This window comes from Ctenopharyngodon idella, chromosome 10 (genome assembly GCF_019924925.1).
Source record: "Ctenopharyngodon idella isolate HZGC_01 chromosome 10, HZGC01, whole genome shotgun sequence".
Taxonomy (NCBI): domain Eukaryota; kingdom Metazoa; phylum Chordata; class Actinopteri; order Cypriniformes; family Xenocyprididae; genus Ctenopharyngodon; species Ctenopharyngodon idella.
The window spans coordinates 23,060,805-23,088,570 of record NC_067229.1 but is presented as its reverse complement, the minus strand read 5'-3'; the positions used below and the strand labels follow the sequence as shown (position 1 = coordinate 23,088,570).

The 27,766-nt window shown below is 38.7% G+C and overlaps 1 protein-coding gene across 3 annotated transcripts in view; it reads right to left on the bottom strand.

Moving 5' to 3' along the window:
• Nucleotides 1-224: 224 nt before the first annotated feature.
• The window catches only part of anos1b (anosmin 1b), a 111,704-nt gene continuing 84,162 nt past the window's right edge, over nt 225-27,766 (bottom strand). For all 3 annotated transcript variants that reach the window (XM_051908830.1, XM_051908828.1, XM_051908829.1), the window contains 8 exons: nt 18,738-18,934; nt 14,329-14,467; nt 11,253-11,412; nt 10,487-10,577; nt 7,873-8,041; nt 2,192-2,409; nt 1,780-1,921; nt 225-1,324 (listed from right to left, as the gene is read on the bottom strand). In XM_051908830.1, the coding sequence (XP_051764790.1) occupies nt 1,781-1,921; nt 2,192-2,409; nt 7,873-8,041; nt 10,487-10,577; nt 11,253-11,412; nt 14,329-14,467; nt 18,738-18,934 (1,115 nt within the window). In that variant the 3' untranslated portion in view covers nt 225-1,324; nt 1,780. The remainder of the gene's footprint in view (nt 1,325-1,779; nt 1,922-2,191; nt 2,410-7,872; nt 8,042-10,486; nt 10,578-11,252; nt 11,413-14,328; nt 14,468-18,737; nt 18,935-27,766) is intronic.

Below are 27,766 nucleotides of genomic sequence, written 5' to 3'. Positions count from 1 at the left end.
AAAAACAGATTAAATAATAAAACAACCCACTGAAGAGATGTACGTCTACTGTATATCCCTCACAGCCTCGCTTTCAATCCCATTAAAAATCAAAGATGCCGCTGCTGTGAATATAGAGAAGATGTTTCAATTACTATACATTCTAAATCTAAGAATATTCCTGTTGATGTTCAGCTCACATTCTCATAATGGACACACATATTTATAAATGAAAGGTGCGGAGCTTCATTTAACCTAGTTTATTAGAAATGACAGCAAACCATAGATAATGCACCAAATTCAATATTTACAAAAACAGTATGCTATATTCTACAAAGATACATCTTTAAAAACGCATTTTATGTCTAAAGAACATTTGCCTAATTTAAGCAGCAGTATCCACAGCACTTTTTCTGCTGTTTCTATTTGCTGTGAGTCATTTGTAAAGGCAGATAGACAGCTAAAGCTGAGACGTATGCTGTAAATCAATCGGATCTAGCCTGATAACTGATACAGTATAAGGCACCGACATATATCACTATTTGTCATAGAAAGTTTAGTATATTACACTGTTCTGCTTGAGATTAATGAATTACATTCACAATAAATTAAATCAGACATGCTGTTGTTCAGAAATGACCCTGTTCAAATGATGCCATCTGAGATGAATTCCAAACAGGGTTGGTAACCAGGTTAGAGATCCTGCGTTTAAATTTAATATATTACATTAAAAATATTGATGTTAGGTATTATTCATCAAACACGAACAGAATGAATTTCTGTGTAAAATTTGTTAACATGATCTTTGATGGTCATTGGGTTTAATTCTCATGAAAGAAACACGATTTATATATAAAGTGTCCTCTAAATTAATAATAAAAAGGTAACATAAACAATGCCAGTTGTTTTGCAAGCTATTTAGACAGAAAACCATACTGATTGAGTTTCATGAATGAGGCCCATTGGCACATTATACTTCTGTATGAAAAACATAAATGTCAATAAAATAATAGGACACATAATATACGCAACTAAATACATCAGTGCTACACATTTTTACAAAACTAATACACTCTTTGGCTACTTAACATTCATATGTTACAGTACACTGATCTAAACCCTTAACTTCCACGTTGCTTCAGTGAACATGCTGGTCTGGTGGGAGAGGCCTCCATACACAATCTCCATGACAACAGAGAACAGCTGGGAGATTCTGGAGTTTGATAACATTTTCTCTGTGATGATGAAGTGTGCTTTTACATTTAGCGGATGCATGTGTCCAAATGAGGAACATCACAAGCACTTTATGTATGAGTAGCTTGATTTCTCACGTCTTTTTCTCCATCTGTAAAAAAAAGAAGTTTATATTAGTTTTTTTTTTCAATTGCTAACAAGCATCGTTCAATACTGAAGGCACATTTTAAAAACTCTTCACACATTCAGTGAAACAGAAGTCTATGCGGACCAAACCGTAAATCATTTTTCATTGCTTTCATGCAAAATGTATTCAATGATCACATTTTTCAAAATCCATGAACACTTTTGTCATTCATACTTCACCATCTGCAAAACACTATATTTGCAGCACATTTTTCGAATTCTAACACACTGCTTTCAAAACTGATAAAAGCACATTATGTAAATTAAAACATGAATAATTCATACACTGAAAACATGTTAATTATAGAAAAGCTACAGTATATTCATGTCACTGTCTGTATGAAAAGCATTTGTAATGAATTTTTTTTGAGTACATTTATTCACAGCGGTCTCTTTGGTGCTGGCAGGTGTGATCTGTACCTCAGAGGAGTGTGCCATTCACATGAGGAGTGTGGAGCGTTTTGGCCACTGATGGTCCACTTCCTGCTTCAGACAGAACCTGCACCTCAACTCGGTACACACTCTCTGGCTGGAGCGTGTCTACAGTGAGCGACAGCTGATCCTGAAGGACAAAACATTCACAGATCAATGTTACGGGTGCAATAAAATTCAAGATCTATTGACAGCATTTTCCATTTCAACTTTACTATCAGCATTTAAAAAACTGCAAATATAGGAATAAGAAAGTATTTTAACATAAAAAAATCATCACATTTAAAAAGTATCCAACAAATGGTCGATAAATCAGTCAAAACGTATTTTGTGCTCTACATAGAATCATCTTTTAGTATTTTGTTTGTATTAGTTCTTATCAATAAGCTATGTGACTCACTGGAGGCAGGATGTGTGTTTGGGAGATCAGTGTGCCATTAGTGCTGCTGCTGGACACTTTGACCCAGGAGAACTGGAATCCAGTGACGGGTGTCTGGCCTGTGCTCTCTGGCGACACTTGCCAGCTGAAAACTGCCTGTATGGAGCTGTTCACTGGCTGGAACGACGCTGCCAGTTTCTCAGGCCGCTGCAGGGCTTTTTTAAACTGAGGATGGCGCTCTAGGACAAGAGATTGCACTGGTATGAACGATAAAGGATAAAAAATTCTGTCATAACATTTGCAAAATCCTGGGTGAACCTCAGAAAGACTGCCCGACTCACATTTAAAAAAAAAAAAATCAAAGACAAAAAGACATTTTACATAAAAAATTAAACCGAAGGTTCACAGGCACCTATTGTATCCATTTTATTAAGTCTTCTTCTTCTGCTCTTGAATCTATGGCAGACAATAGAACCACTTGTAGGAAAGTTATAAAATTTGACACACAGATAGAGGACAGTCTCAATATTATCTAGAGCAAATTTAGAGTCTCTAACCCAAACCCTCTAGTGGCACCAACTGTCCAAATTTGTTCATGTTCATGCTAATAACTTTTGAACTGTAAGGGCTATAAAGAAAAATTTCCTTTAATTCCTTGGCTCCAGACGATTTGATTGCACCCTATGATGTCATTTTCCAAAAATTTTCCGCAATTTAGATTTTTACAGAAAACCTACTTTTTCAAACTCCTCCTAGATTGTTGTTCTGATTTACACATAAAAAGTCAGATAATCTTCATGCCATGCCAACAGAGTTATGGAAATCAAGTTGATTAGTCATATCGTTCTCCAATATAACAAATTCGACAAAGAGCCTCATGGCCGTGAGGCTATATCTCTGCAACGTTTTAGCGTATTCAGACCAAACTTGGCGGGTGTTATGACAACCATGACCTGAGGTTTACCTGCACAGTTTCGGAACAGTGTCACCTAGTGGTCAGAATATATGAATTTTTTTTATTTTTGCTTATAACTTCTGAATAGAACTTTAGATTCAGGCCGGCAAGCTGTCAAACAATATCCAATTTTCCCATGTCGACCATTTTGGGTGTTGGCCATTTTGAATTTTATCGTAAAATGCTATATTTTATGAAGGCATTGGAGTATTGTTACGAAACTTGGTATGTGACTTTGGCATGATTTTTTTTCCTACAGAAATTTCTTGGAAAGATATTTTTGCAGTGTTTCGTCAACAGTCCAAAAACAGATTAAATAATAAAACAACCCACTGAAGAGATGTACGTCTACTGTATATCCCTCACAGCCTCGCTTTCATTCCCGTTAAAAATCAAAGATGCCGCTGCTGTGAATATAGAGAAGATGTTTCAATTACTGTACATTCTAAATCTAAGAATATTCCTGTTGATGTTCAGCTCACATTCTCATGATGGACACAAATATTTATAAATGAAAGGTACGGAGCTTCATTTAACCTAGTTTATTAGAAATGACAGCAAACCATAGATAATGCACCAAATTCAATATTTACAAAAACAGTATGCTATATTCTACAAAGATACATCTTTAAAAATGCATTTTATGTCTAAAGAACATTTGCCTAATTTAAGCAGCAGTATCCACAGCACTTTTTCTGCTGTTTGTATTTGCTGTGAGTCATTTGTAAAGGCAGATAGACAGCTAAAGCTGAGACGTATGCTGTAAATCAATCGGATCTAGCCTGATAACTGATACAGTATAAGGCACTGACATATATCACTATTTGTCATAGAAAGTTTAGTATAACATTTCCTTTAATTCCTTAGCTCCAGACGATTTGATTGCACCCTATGACATCATTTTCCAAAAAATTTCCGCAATTTAGATTCTTCAGGCCATGCCAACAGAGTTATGGAAATCAAGTTGATTAGTCATATTGTTCTCCAATATAACAAATTCGACAAAGAGTCTTATGGCCGTGAAGCTATATCTCTGCAACGTTTTAGCGTATTCAGACCAAACTTGGCGGGTGTTATGACAACCATGACCTGAGGTTTACCTGCACAGTTTCGGAACAGTGTCACCTAGTGGTCAGAATATATGAAATTTTTTTATTTTTGCTTATAACTTCTGAATAGAACTTTAGATTCAGGCCGGCAAGCTGTCAAACAATATCCAATTTTCCCCATGTTGACCATTTTGGGTGTTGGCCATTTTGAATTTTATCGTAAAATGCTATATTTTATGAAGGCATTGGAGTATTGTTACAAAACTTGATATGTGACTTCGGCATGATGCCTTGAAGGTAAGCAAGTTTTGGGGCAGTGCCACCTTGTGGTCAAAAATTATAATGAAATTTCAAATAATGCTAATAGGTTTTGATTTATTTTGCCCATTTTATTGAAACTGATCTGATAGATTCTGTGAGTCATACCGAAAGCAATGATACCAATTATGCCATAGTCAAACTTACTGACCACCATTTTGAATTTCCTTGAAAACCTACTTTTTCTAACTCCTCCTAGACCAGTGGTCCGATTTTCACCCAATTCGATTTGATTTATTTAATTATTTATTCATTTATTTATTTTGCATTGCATTAATGAAAACGTCTCAGGTTACGGATGTAACCATGGTTCCCTGGGAACCAGGGAACGAGACGCTGCGTCGAAATGCTAAGGGAACGCCTCCATGTGAACCGGTGTCTGAAACACTTGTCAAATCACGCCAATATCATATTGACCGGCGACAGCCCGTGACATCATAATGGTGCAACCCGAAAGTATATAGGGGGCGCCCAGATAACATATCATCCACTTATTGTCTGAAGGGACTGTATGCAGGCGGGCCCTGAGGCGTGGCTGAAACCATGGGAACCATGGTTACATGCGTAACTTGAGACGTTCCCTTTCGAAAGGGAACTTGTGCTGTGTTGAAACGCTAGGGGAACGATATACCCAAGCTGCCATGCTGAGGGGAGTGCATGCCAACGTATGGCAGTGACAACTGTCAAAATCAAGCAGTTTCAAATGAATTGCCAGACCCACTCTCCCTGCGGATACATAACTGGACTGTCAGTGACAGCACTCCCTATGGTCAAAGCCCAAGCTATAAGCCTCAAAGAGGCCTCCATAATTAACACATAAAGGCCTGCCAAGGCCGCTCAAAGGCCTAGAACCAACAACTCCAACAGAAGGGGTCCCTTTAAGGGAGTGTGGCTAGGGGGCCCGAAGGAACCCCAGCCAGTCACTTCTCAGGGGAACAAAGTCAACCCTAAATGCCACCAGGGAGGCTGACCTGGTTGCTAGCTCTACTAGCAACCTAGTCTGCCAACAACCTGTCTGTTTCCTCAGAAACAGAGTCTCTAGGTACATAAGTCTCACAAAGTGAGGGGAGTTAATCTTCTCGATCCTATGATCTACAAAGCGCCTATGTTTGAAGGTGCTAAGGAGGCTGTGCACTCTAGCAGGGACCCTCGTGAGGGGAGTGCTCCCAGCCTAAGGGCTGATCTAATTGGGAGGTCTCAAGAGAAGCCTTCAACCTAATGACCAGACTTAGATAGCTAAGTACTCAAACCCACCCTCAGAATTAGGAAAGTACAAGCTCTACCTATAAGGTCGACCAGGCTATAGGCTAGAATATGAAGGTGAACTAGATTAGCCAAGCCAGCTACACATAGTAACGTGTAGTCTTAGGGGGTCCAGAAAGGCCAACCACCTGACAGCAAGACCTTGCTGACCGATACCCAACTGCTGGGGACTCACATCAGGGAAGTCTACAGCGGCCAACCACCTGGTATCGAGTCTTAACTGGCAGAGAAGTACCCACACTGTGGGGAATCCACCTTCAGTGGGGCCCACTAAGGCCAAACACCTCGATGGCAATAGTTCACTGGCTAAATGTAGTCATTGCTAGCCGCCATGCACCCACTTATTGGGAGCTGGCTCTCAGGGAGGCCTGCTAAGGCCAGCCACCTGATAGCTAGCTGTCTAGGGCCTGCAACACTGGGGCTCGCCCACAGGGAGGCCTGCTAATACACAGAGAGGCCTACTAAGGGCAGCTACCTGCTAGCTAGCTGTCTAGGGCTTGCAACACTGGGGCTCACCCACAGGGAGGCCTGCTAATTCTCGAAGAGGCCTGCTAAGGCCAACAAACTGAGAACAAGCATTCGCTAGCTGGCAGACACCCACACTGCTGGGGACTCGCCCTCAGAGAGGCCTGCTAAGGCCTACTATCTGAAGCAAATCTATGCACATTTACCAGAGAACCCATTACTGCTGGGGACTAGCCTCGAGGGCAGCCAGCTAGGGCCAGCAGCCTGGTAGCCAGTTCTATGTGGCTAAATACAGCACCCACACTGTTGGGGCTCGCCTTCAGAGAGGCCTGCTAAGGCCATCTATCTGATAGCAAGTCATTTCTAGCTGCCAAGTACCCAAATGCTGGGAATGTACCTGCAGGAAGGCCTGCTAAGGCCAACTACCTGGCAGCGAATCTTCTGGCTACCAGTGCCCAACCAGATGGGGACTCGTTCACAGGGAGAACCAAAGGCAAGTCTTGCTGCTAAAAAGTACCCGCAGTATAGGGGACTCACTCACAAAGAGGCCTGCTAAGGCCTACTTATCCAAAAGCAAGTCATTGCTAGCTGCTAAGAACCCCAAAACATAGGGGGTTTGCCCACAGGGAGGCCCACCAAGGCCTGCTACCTGACAGATTGCCTTCTGCTAGCTATCACATACCCAAAGTGCCGGGGACTCGTTGCTACAACATCCACACTAATGGGGGCTTGCCACAAAGAGGCCTGCTAAAGCCTACTATCTGATGGCAAAGATCATAGTTACCAGAAACCTGTTTACTGGGGGCTGCTCACAGGGAGGCCTGCTAAGGCCAGCTACCCAACAGCACATCTGCTGGCTGCTAAGAGCCCAACATGGTGGGGACTCACTCTGAAGGGAGGCCTGCTAAGGCCAGCTACCTTAAGCAAGTCTAGTAGCAGAGATAAACTGTTTAAACAGCGCCTAAGCTACTCAGTATAAAAAAACCCTTTTACCCTTTAAGGAAGGGGAGTACAAACATACGCTAACATGCCCTGGAGGAGGCCCACCTGGGCCTACTACTGCAGACGAACACGGGCATCAGCTCGTGGCAATGCTCGGGCTACAAGGGAGCGTACTAAATGCTATCCTCCTCGGCCATCTCCTGCTTGGCTGGAAGAGCACTGGCATTTGGACCTGAGGATGCAGATGATAGTGCATCCTCTCCCGGCATCTCTGTCTCGCGAGCCGCCGAACCGTTTGAGAGGTCAACACCCCTCTCAAACTGTTCGGCGAGCTCCATCTGGGAACCCCATGATCTGATTTTCTGCACCATTTTTTGCACCATTATGATATCATGGGCTGTCACCGGTCAATATGATATTGCTGTGATTTGATAAGTGTTTTAGACACCGGTTCATGTGGAGGCATTCCCCTAGCATTTCGACGCAGCACGAGTTCCCTTTCGAAAGGGAAAGGCTTAACTATTTCGAAAGGCTTAACTATTGTGAAAATAATGCCACAATGCAAACCACAGATTTTTTTTTCTTTTGATTTTAGGGTGAAATGTGAGGGTGACATATTTACATGAGATTCACCCAACTAATTTGATGTTGTATCTGATACCAATAACAATAAATCTTTTTGAATGCTCTTGTGCTAGATATCATCTTACCATCTCTGGCACAGGCAGTCAGTTTTTTCCGTCTGCCCATCAGTGATAAGCAAAGTGGAGTAGTAACAGAGGTCATGACCTCAGTCCTCTGCTCTTGTTCCGTAATGGGCTTCACTGCCACACGGTACTTACAGGCAAAAAACAGGCCAGTAATCACAAAATGTGTTCCCTGAAGAGCAGAAAATAGCACAGTTATTACTCAGTATAACAGTATATTGTCTGTGGAAATGACCTCAGAATGAAATGAAAGAGCAAATGAAAAACACAAGTAACTGCATCCTGCTCTGCTGAAAACAAATCAGATAACCGGTTCACCCATCCGTATCATAATGATATCACACTAAGACACGGTCACACATTTCTATTGTGTCCAGTGCCAGTGATGACAGATCATATGTGGAAATACAGCGCTCTTGGGCAGTAGTGCCATTATCTGTTACACTATTCAGCTGCATAAACTTCAGGGAACAAAGAAATCAGATGTACGAACAAGACGCAGTAATAATAAATTCAAGTGTCACGCCAAGGTTTGATAGTGACATCATCTTTTAGTATTAGTATCTGAAATGTAAGAAGATATAATGGTTTGGCGGTATTAGAGGGATCGTTCACCACAAAATCAACATTCTGTCATCATTTTTTCACCTTTTGTATTTTTTATTATTGTAAATGTTTGTCACAACTGTCAGTTGACTGAACTAAATCTGTGGTAAAAGGGCGAGCTGCTTAAGCAGATTGTTTGAAATGGAACATTTGTATGTCATCGTCTGTATGGGATAGGTTTACTTAAGATAAAATCTATAAATAACATTAAAAATATGCAAATGAATGCCCAAGCATCTTTCATACTGCTGTAGCAGTTTTGCCCTACTACGGAAGTATTTGGCAAAAGCAAAAAAAAAAAAAAAAAAAAAAAAAAATTGTTTTCATTAAATTTTGGCATGTTTTGAATGGTAAAAATGTGCTAGAATTGTTACAGGTTCACTAGTTTTGTGTTTCTTGGTTTTGATATTTGGACTGTTATTTTGAAGTGTTTTTCTATTTCCATTGTTCCCAGTGTTTACTTCCTGTGTTTAGTCCCATAGTTACCCTTGTTAGTTTCTACAGTTACCCCCATTTGTTACCTTATCGATTCATTTCGATCACCTGTGCCATGTCTAGTCCCTTGTTATCCCTTGTATTTATACTCCTCTGTTTGAGTCTTTGTTTGTTCGGCTAAATGAAACCTTTTATTTTGGTTTCTGTGTTTGGTAAATTAATTCTGGTGCATCACTTGTTTTTACAATTTATCACCACACATTTTGTTTTCCTGCATTTTTATTAAATAACATATGGTATTTATTTATTTATTTTTTTAATTTTTTTTTTTTTTTTTTTTTACTTAAACACTTGAATTAGGTAGCCTTGTTATCACTTTCCCAACATTTGTCTCATTATTCTTAAAAGTAGGCTAATGGAAATTATGTTTACAACAATAGCTGCAAGCTAGGTTTATGGCCTGGATGGGTGTGAGACTCCCGGCCTGAAATTGTGTCACAGAATGGCATTAAATTATTTGTGAATATTTGTAAGTTATTCGTGGCTTGAAACAGCTGGAAAATTGACAGTGTGCATTTCTATGGATGTTTTGCTTTCAGGCAGGCAAACTAAAACCAATAAAAACATTTCTGTTAATCGAAATAAAGCTGAAATAAAATGTAAGGCTAGTTAAAAAAATTTAAAAAAAGGAAAATTAGAAATGTTCCCTTAGCAATAAATAAGGCAATAATGTTTCCTTGGCAATAAATATTTTCCTGACCGAACTGATGTGATTGACCGACAATTTAGAATTAAATTAAATTAGAATGGATAAGTGTCTGTCACCCATTAAAAATACCAACATTTGTTTTCCAGGGGTTAGTTTTACATACACAAATATAGTAATTTTTCTTTCGTTTTGTTAATCTGTTATGTTAATTATTTAATATTCCGCATATAGGCCTATTTATTCCTTATATATAGCCTATATAACTTTATTTAGTTTTTCTTCGTTCACAGAAGCTCTGGTGCGCGATGTGACATGAATCCTCATGCTCTGTTGTTTATGCTGCTATAGGAAAAAAAATCCAAGTGATAGCGCAGATCGCCTCACACGTGAACTTGACATCGCAGCCTGTTAATTATAAAAATAAAATAGTCAACTAAACCCAAAACCATTTTTGCGCATGTGAATGCTTTTACGTGAATATTTGAAGGCGAGTGAAGTGCACAGCTCAGTTTATAAAATAAATAATACTATAGCATCCAAATACATCAGGAGCTTGAGCCCCTGACCCTTTGATCACAAAAGTGAAAGTGCCCTTTGCGGTAGTATCGTGATGCCCCCCGCGTTCCCATTTCTCCTCCCCCGGAACGCGATTTCTACCAAGGGAGACCCACAACCAACCTTTGTCCATCACTGGATGCTCACATTTAAAGAGGTTAGCCAATCAGAGCAGAGGTCATTAAAACAGTTACACTGTTACACCGCAGGGAAATTTCCACATTTCACTTGATCTTAAAAAAAGAACAAAATGGCCTCTTCAGACAATCTTAGCAAAGAAAGTATGTGACACTGTAAACTGATGAGACACACCTGAACTGTGGCTGTTTTCTCGCCTTTCGTTACGTTATTGGCACAAACTTCAGGATACCATCTCAGAACATATGAACTGGAATCCTTTTGGCTTTCTACAAAAGTAAACAAGACAGAATGTTGTAGATTACGTTTTTCCATTTCTGAGGTTCTGCCTCCTCCACAGAGGCAGCATGAACATATTTTCAGGGATCAACTACATTTTGCTCCCAGCTTTCTGTTTCCATACGCAAGCAACATGACATCTTTCTACAAACCCGCGTCAGGTCGCCATCCCCCTTCATCTGTTTTTGATTTCACACTCGTACCGGCATTATTAAATCACTCTTCATGCCTTTCTTTCCAGGAGATAACAGTAAATCAACACCCTGTATTTATGGGTACTTGTGGTTTCACTGGAATCTTCCCTTTGAAGGCTGTCATGTCGCCAAATGTGTATTTTTGGAACACAGTTACTAAGCAGATTGTGAATAATCTGTTGGAAAGAGTGTAGAGAGGACATCCCTGCGAGATTGTCTTTTTTTTGTGGATAGATAATATTTATCTCTGGTAACGTTCTTCCATAGATCATTAGTCACGCTGTTGCTTTGGCAGTGACTTGTTTAAGGGGACACATGGATTCGATGGATTGTCAACAAACCAATATGCTTTGTGTGACTGGTGTGAAGTCATGTGAGAGTGTTTTTTGTTGGGAGACAATTCTTGCTGAGAAGTAAACTTTGAATGACCTCAGTCACACTACCTTGGTTTATAGAAAGAAGCTCACTTGCCTTGGATTCGGCTCTTCCAGAAGACCTTGACCTGCAGCTGGTTGTCGTGATAATGAGGGGCGGCTGCCTCTAGCCTCAGGATACTGGGAGAGGAGTGGGATATTGGAAGCTCATTAGAGAACTCTCCAGAAAGATGGCCATTCCCATAAGAGGATGCTAGAATGAGACACGAGATTCATTTACATTTGCCAATAGTCTTTATTATTTGAATAAACAAATTTTCAAATTTAATCTCCATGTACAACATCTGTGGTATGGAGGTGACCAAAAACAACTAAGTAGAAATGGTCTCACCTGCCTAACTGTTGGATAATTTATGAAGTCTATTTTTAGGACCAAACTTTTACAACAAAATTTGTTGCACTGCCTTTAATTTATGCTGATTTACATAAATAAAATAATTACTTTAATTGTTAAAATCTTTACATTTTAAAGACAATTAACATCTTAAAGAGGACCTATTATGCCCTTTTACAAAGTCTTGGTTTTGTTTTTGGGCTCTACTAGAGGTTTTCATGTTTGAATGTTAAAAAAACACCTTATTTTTAATATATTTGACATTTTTGCAGCTCATCTCTTTCCAGTCTGTCAGTCTGTTTAGTTCCTTTCTCTATGAAGCCCCTCCTTCTGAAAAGCGTAATGTGCTCTGATTGGCCAGCTGGACCAGTGTGCTATGATTAGTCAAGGGCTTTGAGTGTGTTTGGGAAATGTCCTGCTCTTTACCATAACCATGAGTTTCAAGACAATACTAACTAACTCAACCAGGCCACGCCCTTTTATTTTGTGTATGCGTTGGGTAGGAATTATTTAAATGAGGAATATTGTGATGTATTTGTTCCTGGATGAAAACTCAGGACTACAATGGAGGTGTTTCAGGGAGTTCAGTGCACACTGATATAGAGAATAACTTCCTTTAGAGGGACTTTGTGCTTTGGAACTTTGCAGAGCTTTTTCATGCTCAAACAGCAACATTATACACTAAAGAAAGGTGAACATGAAAAAAGCATAATAGGTCCTTTTTAACAATCCAAAAATAGGGTTAGGTTTCATAATGCAAAATATAATTTCTTATGGGTTTCTCATGATTTTGGATTGAAATGTGACAGGGCATGTTTTTATAATATTTACCATCATAGATGGTAATAGAATAAAGTTATTTTTGTCCTTCAACAAAAATATTCTTTTAACTTACCCTATAGACTTCTCACTATAAATGTGTAAATTCAATTATTGTCTTTGGTAATCAATAGCATATCAAAACTACGCTGAAAATAACACCGAATAATATTTCAAATACATCTTAAAGCAAATGCTAAATGAAACAGTATTGTTGCATTCCATCCCACTTGAAAAAGTGCAATAGATTGGAACTTGAAGTGTGACTTCCAACTTGAAAACTCAAAGGCAAAGATTTTCAACCACAATTCGTTGAGGTGCATGATGTCATGTGAACATGGGCATAAACATTCACTTATAAGATAATAAAACGTATCAATGAATCAAAGTTAATACATTTAGCCAACATTTGACATTTGATCTTCACTTCAGAGGTTGCTTTCATAGCTCAGGAGATGTAACGGAGGTCTCATTCAAGTATCAACTTTAGTCACAGATGTTTCTCATAAAATAAAAAGACAATTGTTGTACAGAATACAGCTATAAAATCAATGTGGATGGCATTGCTCAGATTTAATTTTGGATGGTTATAATGAGAAGTGTTTGAGTTCATTTTGAAATCTAAAACTTCTGATCTTGGCAAATATAAGCAGTTTGAGATGTTGAAATATCTTCTGAAACTCTAGAGGAGAATATTAGGATTTTTTTCTTTTTTCTCAGGAGAAACATCTGAGAAGAAGTTAAGCAAAGATCTCCATTAAATCTCATTGATGTCTAGAAGAAATATCATTAAAGAGACTGCAATTGTGATTTTTTCCCCCCCCACAATTGTATGGGTTCAGACGTCATCTTACGTTATCAAGTAGGAATATCCCAAATCTTTGGAACTTTCTAATAAAACACAACATTTGATTGCACTGAAAAAGGAGATAATATTTCCTATAATAAAATGACAAAAAGAAAGCACTGACTTTTTAAATTATATTTGTTTCTGTTTCAATGACAATTCTTCCTTGTTCATAAACTGTGACTAATGAAATCTTGGGTTCAGCATTAGGCAGTCTGCAATACATTACTGTAAGGGAATATGGAGATATTTTGTAACTGATGTGGTGTTTCAGAGACCTCAAGAGAAATAACAGAGAGCTGATAAACCCAGAGGGGAAAATATTAAAGACATAGAAGAAAGAAAGTGGAAAAATGACTGGAAAGCAAAGAAGAAGAAATTTCATTTTTAGAAAAATAGATTATGTCTTTGAATATTTCAGACTGCTCAAGTAAAAGAACTAAACAGAGTCATACTAAAATTATCATATCTCTTCACTTTTTGTCTGGAAGGTCTATCCAGGTAATTAAAAAAAAACAGGAATAACAACAACAGTGGAGATGAGGAACTTGTGTGGGGTTAACTGCAGTCCTCTTGAGGTGAGTAAACGGGGTCGTGCCCTTCAAACCCTCTCCTGCTGAGCCACAGTACTGTTGGACTCAGATAAGCTCTGGATGCTAATACAGGGCTGAAATGTGCTGCCTCTGGGAAAGGTTAACCTCATATACTTCTGTGCCAAAATCTAAGTCACCGTAAGAGGACAACATTTCTGACAAAACACTCTCCTCTCCAAAGAAGGTTTTCTGTGTTTTTAATGGCTCTGCTGTGCTGCAATTATCAACGGCACCACTGATTCATGGTAAAAGGAGGTGGCCAGAATCAAGAGAGAGAGCAAATATTTTATTTCTGACACCCCTTCATTTGTACCCTTTTCAATTTACTTAGTAAAACTGATTGAATAATAAAATAATGAATAATAAAAACTGAATAATAATAATAATAATATTAAAATTGGCTCACACTCTGAAAACAATTAATTATGAAGTTTCATAATTAATTTTCCAAACATTCATATAAATCTTTCAAAGTATGCAGAAAGTCAAACCAGATCTCTCTTGCAGAGTTCTTACTGGTGGCTGCAGCGGTGATGAAGGAGAGGTGAGCTCGGCTGCTCTTGAGTCGATTCTGACCCCAGTAAGAGATGGCCTGAATCTGTGCTGTGTAGTGTGTGTTGGGCTGTAGACCATGAAGCTCCATCTCCGTTACATCCTACAGGCCATAAAAACAAGACATTAGCATTAATGGTTTAGCACTAAAGGTGCGTTCAAAATTAGAGTTGTTTGGGTGAATTTTCGCAGGGCGAAATCCAGGCATTTCAATAGGAATCCATGCAAGTGTAAAAGGTTAAAGTTAGTCACACCGATTCACCATGTTGAACTACAGAAAGCTACTTGGTTTGAAACATAGGCGTAATTTGCGGGTGGGACGGGTGGGACATGTCCCCACCAATTTTTGCCAGTGTCGAAATTGTCCCCACCACTTCTCACGGCACAGATGTACCTAATACAAAATAAACATCTATATTTGATTAGCAATTTATTAATTTGTTCATTAAATAAGAGGGGATCTGGCGCTGGAATGTATTGTTTTTTAAATCACCCTGAGTGCTCATTGCCACTGTCAATGGCACAAGTGTTCTCTTGGCACTCGTGCACACTGTGCAGTCTTCACATAGACGAGTGCTTCAATCTATCCCTTCACCATTGCGGAGACACTCTATTCGTTTCAGTGAAATCACAAAACAAAATGCACACAAACATGTCCGTGCTCTTGATATACAATCACTGATGAACACCTTTGTTTTTAATGAAAAAAAAAACAAAAACTATACGAGGGCGGATTAGAACCCAGGACCTCTCTGACACACTTAACAAAAGGTCAGAAGGTCTCCCATTCATGTCAAACATTCTATAATAAATAATAAGTAGTAAGTGTGCATTTACAGAAAAATGGCATATGTGAAGAATTTAGGCAGTATTTAGGCCCTGCACAGTACAGAGGCTGCACATATTACAGTTACAAATTACCTGCTTTTATCATCTGCTCGCGCTTGTTTCTCAATTCTAGTACCACTGAATCTTAGTGCTGCCTTTGACACCATAGATCATGACATTCTCTTGGATAGGCTGTAGAATTTGGTTTGCATTAGCAGACTTGGAATTGGCATGATTTAAGTCCTGTTTATCTGACTATTACCACTTTGTTTATGAGTGCCACAGGGCTCAGAGTTAGGTCCTCTGCTTTTCTCCTTATATATGCTTCCTTTTGGAGACATTATCAGGAAACATGAAATTAGTTTTCCTTGTTATGTCGATATTCAGTTCATTTGAAAAAGGTTTGCATTCCAAATGTTCCATTTCATTGTGTTCCAAAGTTCAAATTTAGTGAACCCTGACATGCAATTTCATATCATTTGAAGACGTGTGAGGAACAGAAGATTGATACATCACAGCATGACATCTTAGCTGAATTAAAAGAACACAAACTTGCATAAGAGTGGAGTAGCACTCTTATGTTGTTTAAAGTCACATTACCAGAACAACTGAACAGTTGTAGAACAGCATTTTACAACTTAAAGCAAATGCTAAATGAAAGTTATGGCATATGCTTTTGAATTTGAAAAGCTATTTCATGCATTCATGACTTCAAGACTAGATTATTGTAATGTGCTCTGGGTGGGTGTCCTGCAGAGTTATTAAATATGCTTCAGGTATTACGCTTGCTGCATCTAGAGTCTTACTAGAACAAAGAAATGTGATCATATCAGTCAATTTTATTGTCACTACATTCATACACATTTCAAAATTCTGCTAGTTACTTATAAAGTTTTGAATTGTCTGACTTGACTCCTTAGTACCTAAGCGAGCTCAAAACACACTATAGTCCATCATGTTCATTTTGGTCATTTAATAACACTGAGAATATAAAAATTCTCTGCAGGAGGTAGATCCTTTTCATATTTGGCACTGAATCTCTGGAATAGCCTTCCCAGCATTGTTCAGGATTCAGACACACTTTGTCAGTTTAAGTCTAGACTACAGGCCCATCTCTTTAGCCAAGCATACACCTAATTCATCACCTAAACACATGGTTTTGCTGCATTAGTTAGGTCAACCAGAATAAAAAACACTTCTCATATAATATAAGTCATAATTATTATGTGAAAGGTATCTATGCTAATACGAGTATAAATCATTAATTTAAGGTTAACTGCTGTTGGACAACAGCCAAAAGCGTCTATGCAATCAGCCCAACTACAGTTTCACTGTACAGATGGACTTTAACAAGAATAATCAGCCAGGTTAGCCAAGAACCTATAGGGTTAGTGTTTGATGACCCATTAAACTTGACAACTGGAATGTTCCTTTCAAATAGTGTAAATAAGCATCTGAAGATAATCCAGAACACTGCAATGCAACATTACACCTCTTTCACTCCATTATTTTAGTCCTCTGGCTACCTGTAGCTGCCTGCATCAAATTCAAGACTCGGACATTGATGTTCCTCCATCCTCTGCCATCAGTTAGTAGTGCCTGGTGGTACCATCACTATGAGCAGTGGGTTCACTCAAAAATGAGCACAAAAGAGGAAAAGTCCTCAATTTTTTTTTATATACATCAAATGTAAATTTATGTCCCTGTTGCACTTCATTTTCCTGGTTAAATAAACATAAACAATTCTATTCTGTATCTTTACAATATGTAATGTTCTATTTATTAAAACCAAGTATAAATTTCATAACGTTAGTGTTTTAGTGCATTTTTACATTTATTTCAAAATAATAACGAAAGGCAGTAACAATTTAAACAATATATAACTTTTTCAATAGTCATCTTATTTTCAGCATTTCAGTCATCAAGCTTGTACGCATATCCAATCATAACCGATCATATACCATTCATTCTCAATTACCCCCCACCAAATGCACCACACACTTTAGGGGTTCTGTTTTAACTCTTTGGGATCAAGGGAGGCGAGCCTCCCACTGTAACTTTACCTGTGGGTGTCGCTGTTGGACAGTATTACTTATAAAAACAGGTGACTTTTACACTTTTTAAAGTCACATTTTGTAATATTTGCGTCATTTTATTTTTGTATTATCGATTATTTTCTCATCCAGTTTTTTTGAGGAGGCACTGCCCCCCTTGCCTCCTCGGAGTAAACGCCCCTGACTATGAGGTACAAAGTTGCTTACTTAAACCATCATACTGTATGTTCTTCTGTGGTGGAACATGTTTCCAGCCTTCACCCAATCTGCTCACTCGAGACCATCACAGCGAGACCTCTACGTTTATTTGAAAACATGTGGAGCCCTGCTGGTCTCAGTGCAGGATTCATGTTTAAGAACTGGTCATGATACCTCAGAGTATCATTTTGGGGTATCTGAATGGCATCTCCATCACAGAGAACATGTACAATAATGTGAGATTTTTTTTAGCTATTAAGAGCAACCTTGCTAAGCCATTAAAAACTTACAATGATTTTGTCCAGAAGTCACATTGAACAAGTCATCATGTTATCTTCATCTATTACTGTAATCTTTCAAATAAAGAGTGCAGATGGAGTAGTTTCTGTGCGTATAAGAGACGAATAGTGCTGTTAAATGAGCCATACTTTTGTCATTCTTAAATTCTAAAATAACAGACATATAGGGCCACTGTGCATTTAGTTTCAACTAAGTTGTGTTTTTTGGATTTAACAGATTCTTAATTCCAGGCAGTTTGAAAATGATCTGACATTTTCTATTACTCTCAATATCTCTTAAATGCTTGGAGTGATCCATTCTGAGAACAAAAATCTGTCAGCTGAAATAGGTCTTTATAGGCTACTGTTCAATAAAATAGATTGCTTTCTCAGACATAGAGGTTATTGCATTGTAAAAACAAATTACCTAATCAAAACCATTTGAGAGCTGTGGCTTTCAGGAGAGCACTTGGACTACAATAAAATATGCTGATCACTAGGCCAGCTGCGTCTTTGTTTTGCGGTTGTTGTGGGGAACCGACTTAACTGGCTCTAGCACTTTACTACATCACAGGTGGGGCACATGAGTCCAACACCTGCGAGGCAGCGGTGGCCAAAAGGGAGTAAGGCTGACCAGTGAAAACATACGTTTAAATCCTTAAACTCAGTTGCAGATTTAGCACTTCCTGGGTCTGACATTTCAAGACTGAAACCAAGAAAAACAACTTGGGGAAATTTCTCCCCTCTCTGAGGCTTCAGGTTCAACTTTATGAGAGAAAGGTAAAAATTGTGCTCTAACCTCGACAGCCTCAACAAGATTTTGGCCACTATCCGCAGCCTCGGTCTGGCTTAATTTTCTTATTCATTCTTCTGAAATGAACTTTCCACATACATAAACACTGAACGCAACCCCCTACAGGTTCACAATTTAGCAGAGATATAAAAGTATGCATAGTATTTGAGAGAACATGCCAGCAGAAGGGTGAGACAAAGGGCTGAGCTCAGGAGGGCTTACCCCATCTGTGACCCGTCCAGCCCGGCTCTGGCTAGTTGGGGGTGTTCCTCGAGTGTTCCAGGTCACCTTGTAATGGTGGACCACCAAGTCGCTCTCCCTGGGGGCCTCCCACAGGACCAGAACACTCACCGTGCCGTCAGAGTGAACCGTCTGGTTCCTTGTTCTGGCATTCTGTGGGGTCTCTGGGGGAAACGGATCTGAAACAGAGATGTGAAGGTGCTTCTGTCAGACCACTGCTTTTCATCACACTCTTGTCAACTTATTTGTGTTCACCCAACATGACCTGAGGTGAACCATAGAAGAAACATCAGAACATATGCAAAAGACAGGAGAATAACTGCAGCAGGACAATTGATGCACAACTATAGTGCACATGTGACATTTTCAGGGATGTGATTTTTACATATTTACATGGATTTTTTAAGTGCAGTTCCACACAAACTCTATCTACGCAAGTGCTGACTTTGGGTCGCTTGGTTATTAAGAGAGCTGGTGTTCTTGAAATAAGAAAAGATCAAACAATTGTTGTCTTTAGTGTTTCTTGGTTCCATGTGGAGTGTTTTCACAAGCCACCGTAGTGTTCAGCAGGGTTTTTTTTTGTTTTTTGTTTTTAAATGCAGAAAGTTTTCTGTAAGGGTTGTGTTAAAGAGTAGTATTAGGGGATAGAATATATCATTAGCTCAATTAAAAACAACCACAGCAACAACAAAAAACATTACTCCTATGGAGAGTCTACATAATTATATAAAAATAAGTTAGTGTGTGAGATGGTATCTTTCTGTTGATGTGGCAAAGAGAGGGATTCCAGACATGAGTTGAAAAGTGTGCTTGTATAAGTGTGCTAATGACGGATGTGGAGTGTGTCCACTACCGCTGCTGGGAGAGCCACACCCCCGCACTTGACCGCTGCCAGTGATGTGCAAATAATCCAGACAGAACAAAAGTGTAGACATAACATTCAGTCTGTGCCTCATTTTACTGTAAGCACACCCATCAGAACCTTAAAAACAGTTATGACTATAGATGCAGAAATATTGACTCATGATCTTATAAGCTTGTTAAATGGTTAGTTCACCCAAAAATGAAAATGATCCCATAATTTCTCATCCTCAAGCCATCCTAGGTGTATATGACTTTCTTCTTTCAGCCAAACACAATCAGAGTTATATTAAAAAATATCCTGGCTCTTCCAAGCTTTATTATGTGAGTGAATGGTAGCCTAGACTTTGAAGCCCAAAAAAGTGCATCCGTCCATCATAAAAGTAATCCATATGGCTCCAGGGGGTTAATAAAGGCCTTCTGAAATGATGCAATGTGTTTTTAAAAAAAAAAAAAATCACTATTTATAACTTTATAAACTGTAATCACTAGCTTCCAGCTACGGCCATCCAAGCGTTCATGAGAAAGTTGAGTTCCGGCGGAAGGATGACCTCTGACCTGAAGTATGACGTAGGACATATGACAAAAGCTTAGCATAAGCTCAGGTGAGAATTGATGAACGTGGAAGCACAAAGGATAGAGCAAAACAAAACACCGGTCATGAATTAGAAGTCTTCCACCGGAACTTGACTTTCTCATGAATGTGTGGATGGCCGTAACCGGAAGCTAGTTATTACATTTTGTAAAGTTATAAATATGGATATTTTTCTTACAAAAATGCATCCCCTCCAACTGCAAGAGCAGACACTGTTGCGAGAAAGCACATTGGAGATTAATATTTTGTAAATAAAGTGGTAAATTATGTTTTTTTTGTGCAAACAAAGCACTCGCATCGCTTTGTGGAGTCACATCAATTACTTTAATGATGTCTTTACTACCTTTCTGGGCCTTGAAAGTGGTAGTTGCGTAGACTGTCAATGGAGGGACGAAAAGCTCTCCGATTTTATTAAAAATATCTTCATTTCTGTTCCGAAGACGAACGAAAGTCTTACGGTTTTGGAACGACATGAGGGAGAGTAAATGATGTCAGAATTTTCATTTTTGGGTTAACTAACCCTTTAATATTATTTTATCTGCAAGCACAATTTTCTGAAATATACTTTTAAGATCTGAAGTACACTACAAGCGCACATTCTTCTTTTTCATAAAGGATGCTAAGGGAGGTGTTAGTGGTTGCTAAGGTGTTCTGGGAGCCTGGTTCTTACTTACATTTTATCATTGGCCAGGCAAAAACCATATGTCGAATAATTTAGAAAAGTAACAGCACACCTTCCCTCAACAACTCACACTATTTGAGATATTATTCATGATTGTAGCATGTAGAATTAGTCACTAACCTTAGGCATGAGCAATATTAATAGTGATACTTGACTTAGCACACACACCAATATGTTGGCATTAGTGGAATTGCATTGGCATGGTTCAAATCTTACTTATCTGACCGTTATCAGTTCGTAGTAGTAAACCAAGAGATGTCATATCGATCACAAGTTCAATATGGAGTATCCAAGGCTCAGTTCTAGGACCGTTGCTTTTCACTCTGTACATGCTACACTTGGGAGATATCATTAGGAAGCATGGCGTTAGTTTTCACTGTTACGCTGATGATACTCAGCTCTATATTTCTTTGTGCCCTGGCGAAACTTACCAAATCACAAAATTAATGGAATGCATAGCTGATATAAAAAATTGGATGACCAGTAATTTCCTACTACTAAACACAGAAAAAACAGAGATTCTAATTATTGGACCAAAAACCTCTGCACGTAATAACCTAAAATACTGTAACACTTGATGGCTGCTCTGTTAAGTCTTCGTTGTCAGTTAGGAACCTGGGTGTGCTCTTTAATACCAATCTCTCATTTGAAAGTCATGTTTCTAGCATCTGTAAAACCGCATTCTTCCATCTTAAAAATATATCTAAACTATGACATATGCTTTCAATGAAACATGCGGAACAGTTAGTTCATGCGTTCATGACCTCAAGGCTAGATTACTGTAACGCTCTACTAGGTGGTGGCACATAATCAGGCACAGGCACACAATTATTCATTATATTTAATGAATTACCCATAAACTCACTCTATCAAAGTTCTGTGAACCCATCCCCCTAAAACTGCAACTAGCATCCCAAACGTAGCTAACACACAGGCAGAACTAGGTGTCCTGTTATAGATACATGGTACTTTTACGATCAGAAAGAATTTTGCAGAGACTAGTGACTCTGACTTCATTCTTTCCGAGAAGGACAAATAAACTCTTAATCCTATGTATTCTCTATATAACCACTTGGGAAATGCATAAACATGTATCCAATTTTCCCATCTCATGACTTTCCTTTTATAGGCCTTATTCTATGTATTAATTCTCTCCTTTGAACTATTTTGGTATTAATGTTCCAGAGTTGCAAATGTACAGTTAACTGAAATTACATTGGTAGCATGTTTGGTATCTACGGACTCCAACTTTCGTTTCCTATTTGGTAATTTATGTTACATGTTACTAACTCTGTGACACATTAGTATTATAAGAATCTAGAGGGTTCTTCTCTCATTCATCCAATCCAGTTTCTTATGCTAATATCCTGCCAAAGTCACAAAGACTCAAAAAAGTGTCCCTCCAAGGGGGCAACTCCTTATTGGCTCGGACACCTTAAGAGGGTGTGACATCTTCACCCCTTATATTCACTGATCACAAGATCAAGCTCTCTTCTCTTTTACTGACAAATGCTGATGTTAAGATGATGCTGTGAGAAGCTAGAAGCTTCTAAGGAACCCCCAAGCTTGTGCCAGGCTTCGGCCTAGACCTTCCATTCACCAAAGATCCTCTGAATCCAACTGGTTCTCTTTCATCAAGACAATATCAGCAAAGATTCAACAGGAGCCTCCACAAATCGCATCAGGACAGTTTTAATTTAACTTGGAGAGACATGCAAGTATCAAACTTAGTCTCATTATCTGATACATTGAATATCCTTACCCCTTTTAAAGAAGAGCCTGTTAAAACTAAACTGATGGTTTGCTCAAGGCTGTTGATCTGCTGAATTTCAAACAATGCTGTAACTTCTTGCTTTAATATACTCTGCTTCAACTCTCTCTACCCCTTGGTAAACTGTATGCATGTATGTTAGAGTAATTAAGTATTTAGTCTAGTTAATAAAGTCTTGTTCATGTCACACGTAAAGTTGTCTATGTTTCACGCTCATATACTGGAGTCCCTATTCATGCAGATCCTGACTACAGGCTCTGAGTAGTACTGTACAATAAGATTGTTATTTCCCATAACCTGGAAATGAACATTTCTTAGAATTAATAAACAATTAACACTGTGTGTTCATTGGACAACAGGTTAATTGATTGTAATATTAATTTTATTAAATTAAGTTAATTTTATTAACTGATCCAAATATTTATAATTAATTATAACTAGTTACGATTAATTATTCATATTTATTTTGAGCTAATTTGCTACAGTGGTTGCCCTGCTCGCTTGACAAACAAACTACAGCTGGTCCAAAACGCAGCAGCTAGAGTTCTTACTAGAACCAGGAAGTATGACTAAACACCTGGTTCTGTCAACACTGTATTGGCTCCCTATTAAACATTGTATAGATTTTAAAATCTTGCTAATCACTTACAAAGCACTAAATAGTTTAGCTACCCAGTATCTGAGTGAGCTCTTAACACATTATAGTCCTTCACGTCTATTGCAATCTCAGAATTCAATATTGCATTCAGATTTATTAATACCTAGAATATCAAAATCAACCGCAGACGGTAGATCCTTCTCCTATTTGGCACCTAAATTCTAGAACAATCTTCTTAGCATTGTTCGGGAAGCAGACACACTCTGTCAGTTTAAATCTAGACTAATTTACCCTGGCATACACATAACACATTATCAATTTATATTTTCAAATCCGTTAAAGGATTGTTAGGCTGCATAAATTAGGTCAGCCGGAACCGGGAACACTTCCTATAACACCAGATGTACTCATTACATCAGAAGAAGAATGGCATCTACGCTAATATTAGTCTTTCTGTTTATCCCAAGGTTTACCGTAGTCAGCCGGATTCAGGCCGTATCCAGATCAGATGGAGGACTTGTGCCTAGACACGACGACAACGCAGCCCTGAAGTGTCAGCAGAGATTGAGTCAACTAGATCATCCCTGTGAAGGCCTCACCAACACAACAGCCAGTGGCACAGATTCCCACAAAACTGTCCCAAATCGGCGTGATGAATACGATCTTCAACTAGATGGAACTGGACCAAATATTTTGACTGTTGCAATCCAAATCGGACTTATGACCTGTAATGTTGCCTGAATCATAATCATGCACTGTTCGCTGTTGGCCAGAGGAGAACTGGCCCCCCGACTGAGCCTGGTTTCTCCCAAGGTTTTTTTCTCCATTCTTATCACTGTTTGTCATCTGATGTCACCTGATGGAGTTTGGGTTCCTTGCCACTGTCGCCTCTGGCTTGCTTAGTTGGGGACACTTAATATTCAACAATGTTTTTGATCTGCCTGCATTGACACCATTGTATGCGAACAGAATGACACGATGACATCACTGTTTTCTCCAGTGCTGATATATAGATAAATGAACTAATTATTGATTTTTACAACCGAATGAATCAATACTGAATTTACTTAAGCTGGACAAAATTGTTCACCAGTTATCATTGCATTGTAAAAAGCACTATATAAATAAAGGTGACTTGACTTGACTTGACCAGTAATGCATTCCATTTTGTTTCAAAGACGCACAGCAGAAACTCTGTTTCCAATTAAAGCAAAAGGCCAGCTGCTTTACCTTGGAGGCCAATCAGTGTGCTTTCATTTTCATTAACCATGACAGAGAAAAGATACTTTGATATGTCAGTTTACCTCACATGCTAATGTCATGCCTGTGGGCTGCTTCTGAAGAGACTGTGTTTGGTCTGCGGGTCCCATTGATGTCGGTTTCATTTCAGACTGGGGGGCAGCAACAAAACAAAGCACATAATGGCTAGTTCACTAGCACATAACTGTCACTTTGTTTTTGTTCTCACAGAGTCATTAAGTCACGCAGGGTCCTTCATCTGCAAGTTTCCCTCCAGCAACAGCAGCCACGCGCCCAACCTCTGACCTCAAGCATACTTAATTCGACCCCTCCCAACCCTTGGACTTCACATTCTCGAGCAGTTTCATGTTTAAGGCTTAAAATAGGATGAACGAAATCCATGTGGTAGAAAGTTCTTTCCAAGTTCTCTACAGAATGTTTTGTGCAAATTTTGTGTTTATGTGTCAATGGGTTCTGGAGATGCCTGCGCCAGTGGATAATATATGAAATATTGCTTCAGTGTTGGAGCACGCTAATTTTCGTTTCACTTTGAGCTAATGCTTGTTGACTGTCTTGACATGAGGCAGATCGGGCATTGAGAAACAGCTTGGATGACACTCCCAGGGCATCAGTGGAAGATGTCAGATATTTCTCACACTCGATTTATTCTTGCTCAGTTTAGCACACGCTCTCCAAGAGTTTGTAATCTTTCAAAATAGCAGAAGGTTTGATTCCAGTCATTGTTGGCAGCGGGTCGAGTGTTGCCTCAGTCTGTGTGTAATTATATCTTGGCCTCGGTGTTGAGCCGGGCTTGCACTCGAAACATGCCAACGCAAGCACCCCTGAGGTCTTGAATGATATGGGCCGTATCATTCAGATCAGAGAGTATCACAGATATGAAATTAAATAAACTGGTACCAAAAAACTTTTGTTCAAACGTATCCAAAACTGAAAGTCCAGGTTTGAATCTGTTGCCGAGTTTGATTTCAGCTTGCCCAGAAGGATGTTTTTCGCATCCATGGAAAAGCTTATTTCATACTATTAGAAACATGTTTCACATCTGACATACTGAGCACTGGCCAGATCCTGAATGCAGGAGGTGTTGTATTTGTGTGTATGTGTATGGGTGACCGTGTGTCTGCAAGACCTCAGTCAGAGGATTTCTGGGGTTTATGGCAGAGTGGTTTTCCAGAGGTGGCTGATGGCAGTGATGCAGTACTGCTGCGGTCTCTGGTTTGTCCTTTGGGGATTGCACATTCTCTGCACTGCACTGTGTCACAGACACAAAGCCTTTAGCAGAGCGTAAACTAAATTCTGAATGGCTAGGGGTCACCAGTAAAAGTGAGTTTTTGCTCTGGAGACATAAACCAACTCATTGAACAACATGGAGCCAGTGGCCAGTTGCATAAACTACTTAGACTAGTCTTAAAAGTTAGATTTTTTTCCTTCAAGACTGGCCCTAACTTTTTAAAGTCAGTTACATATAAAGGTAGATCCCTCTAATTTGAATTGGAAAAGTAAGGCTGATTACCTCTTATCTAACTGCTAGTTGGTCAAACTAATTCTTAAGACACAGTCTTAACACAGTGGCCAAGTTTATGCAAATGGCCCCAGGGTTAGGTGCTTCTACATCAGTGTTATTCACCTATCATTCCCCTCTGATTTTAGGGATAAGTTATGGGTAGGGTTAGGTTTAGGGTTAGGATTAAATTTTTGGACAGGAATGTTGTTCCAGGATCAACAAAATATGTTGATCCAGGAACATGTCTTAGTTGGCAAAATCACGGTTACCATATTATGTTGCGGATCAATTTGACCCAAATAAATTTTTATCGAAAATACTGGTAAACCTATGATTTTTCTTGATATTGTGTAACTTTTTCTCATTTAGGGTCATGAACATGCATGGAAAATGCTGACACTGATATGTGTGGTGGAATGTGAGTACAAATTTTTTAGGGCCATTTTAACTTACTTATTTCAAAAAGACATATATATTGGTTGAATGACCTGCGTGGAAAGTCAGTATGGAGTGTCAGAATCAGCTCTTTGTAATGTAATTTTCAAAGTATTTCTGCATTATATTGAAGAAACTAGGGATGCACCGATACCAATACCAGTATCAGTATCGGGCCCAATACCGCGCACATACTCGTTATCATTAAAATGCTCTGATATTAAAAACGTGTACAACTCCATGTCTGTATAGTGTTTGTGTCCAGAGAAACACAGACAACAGAGACAGAGCGAACAGAGGGCATACTGGCGATAAAATAGAAGGATGTCTATGAAGTAAATGTATCTAATTAATAGAATGTTAAACAAATTAAATATTTACACCTATATAGCTGCTGCAGACATTGCTGGAAGTTTGTAATTTGGTCGGATATGTCAATAGCAAAGAAAGTAAAACAAGGCACATATTTTTAACATTAATTGACAGTAAAAAGGGAAAGAGCGTGCACTTCTGTTGCATGCTCATTTGGATTAAAACTAAATTGTGTATGAAAGTAAAAACATGAACTGTTACGTGATTTATGTATAACGAGTAGTTTTATTCATTTTATAATGCATGTGTAACAGGTTATTGGATCTGTGCATTAGGTCTTAAAGTGACAGCAGCTTTAATAAACCTGCTGCTGTTTTTATTGTTAATCAAACAAAAGAAATCACTCACTGCTCTTGACTAAATAACTTTTGTAACTTTAAAAAAAGATTCATTTATACTTTCAGAAAAAAATCCAAGGCACGTCTTCCAGTCCAAAAAAAGTTTAAAAAGCCTTTATTCACATCATGGCTATCTCAATAGAAACTTTAAAAATGACTAAAACACTGCACACTGATGCATTTCGGCCTTACTTTATTCAAATTATGTACCTGAAAAGCAATATTTCATTTGTATGTTTGTTCTATTGTATTTATTTGTGCTATTTGTAATTTGATTATTTGTTCATATTTTATTACTGACTGTTTACTTGCATTTAATAATGTTTTAAATTTAAATTAGTTAGGCTAGTAGTTTTTGCTGTTGCAGCAAAACTGAAACAGAGAATTGTGATACCTGCAGCTCAAAATATGCGCTGTGCTATTAAAGGATTAGTTCACTTTCAAATGAAAATTACCCCAAGCTTTACTCACCCTCAAGCCATCCTGGGTGTTTATGACTTTCTTCTTTCTGACAAAGACAATCTGAGAAATATTAATAAATATCCTGACGCATTTGAGCTTTATAATGGCACTATGCGTTACAAAACGAGTATGAGCT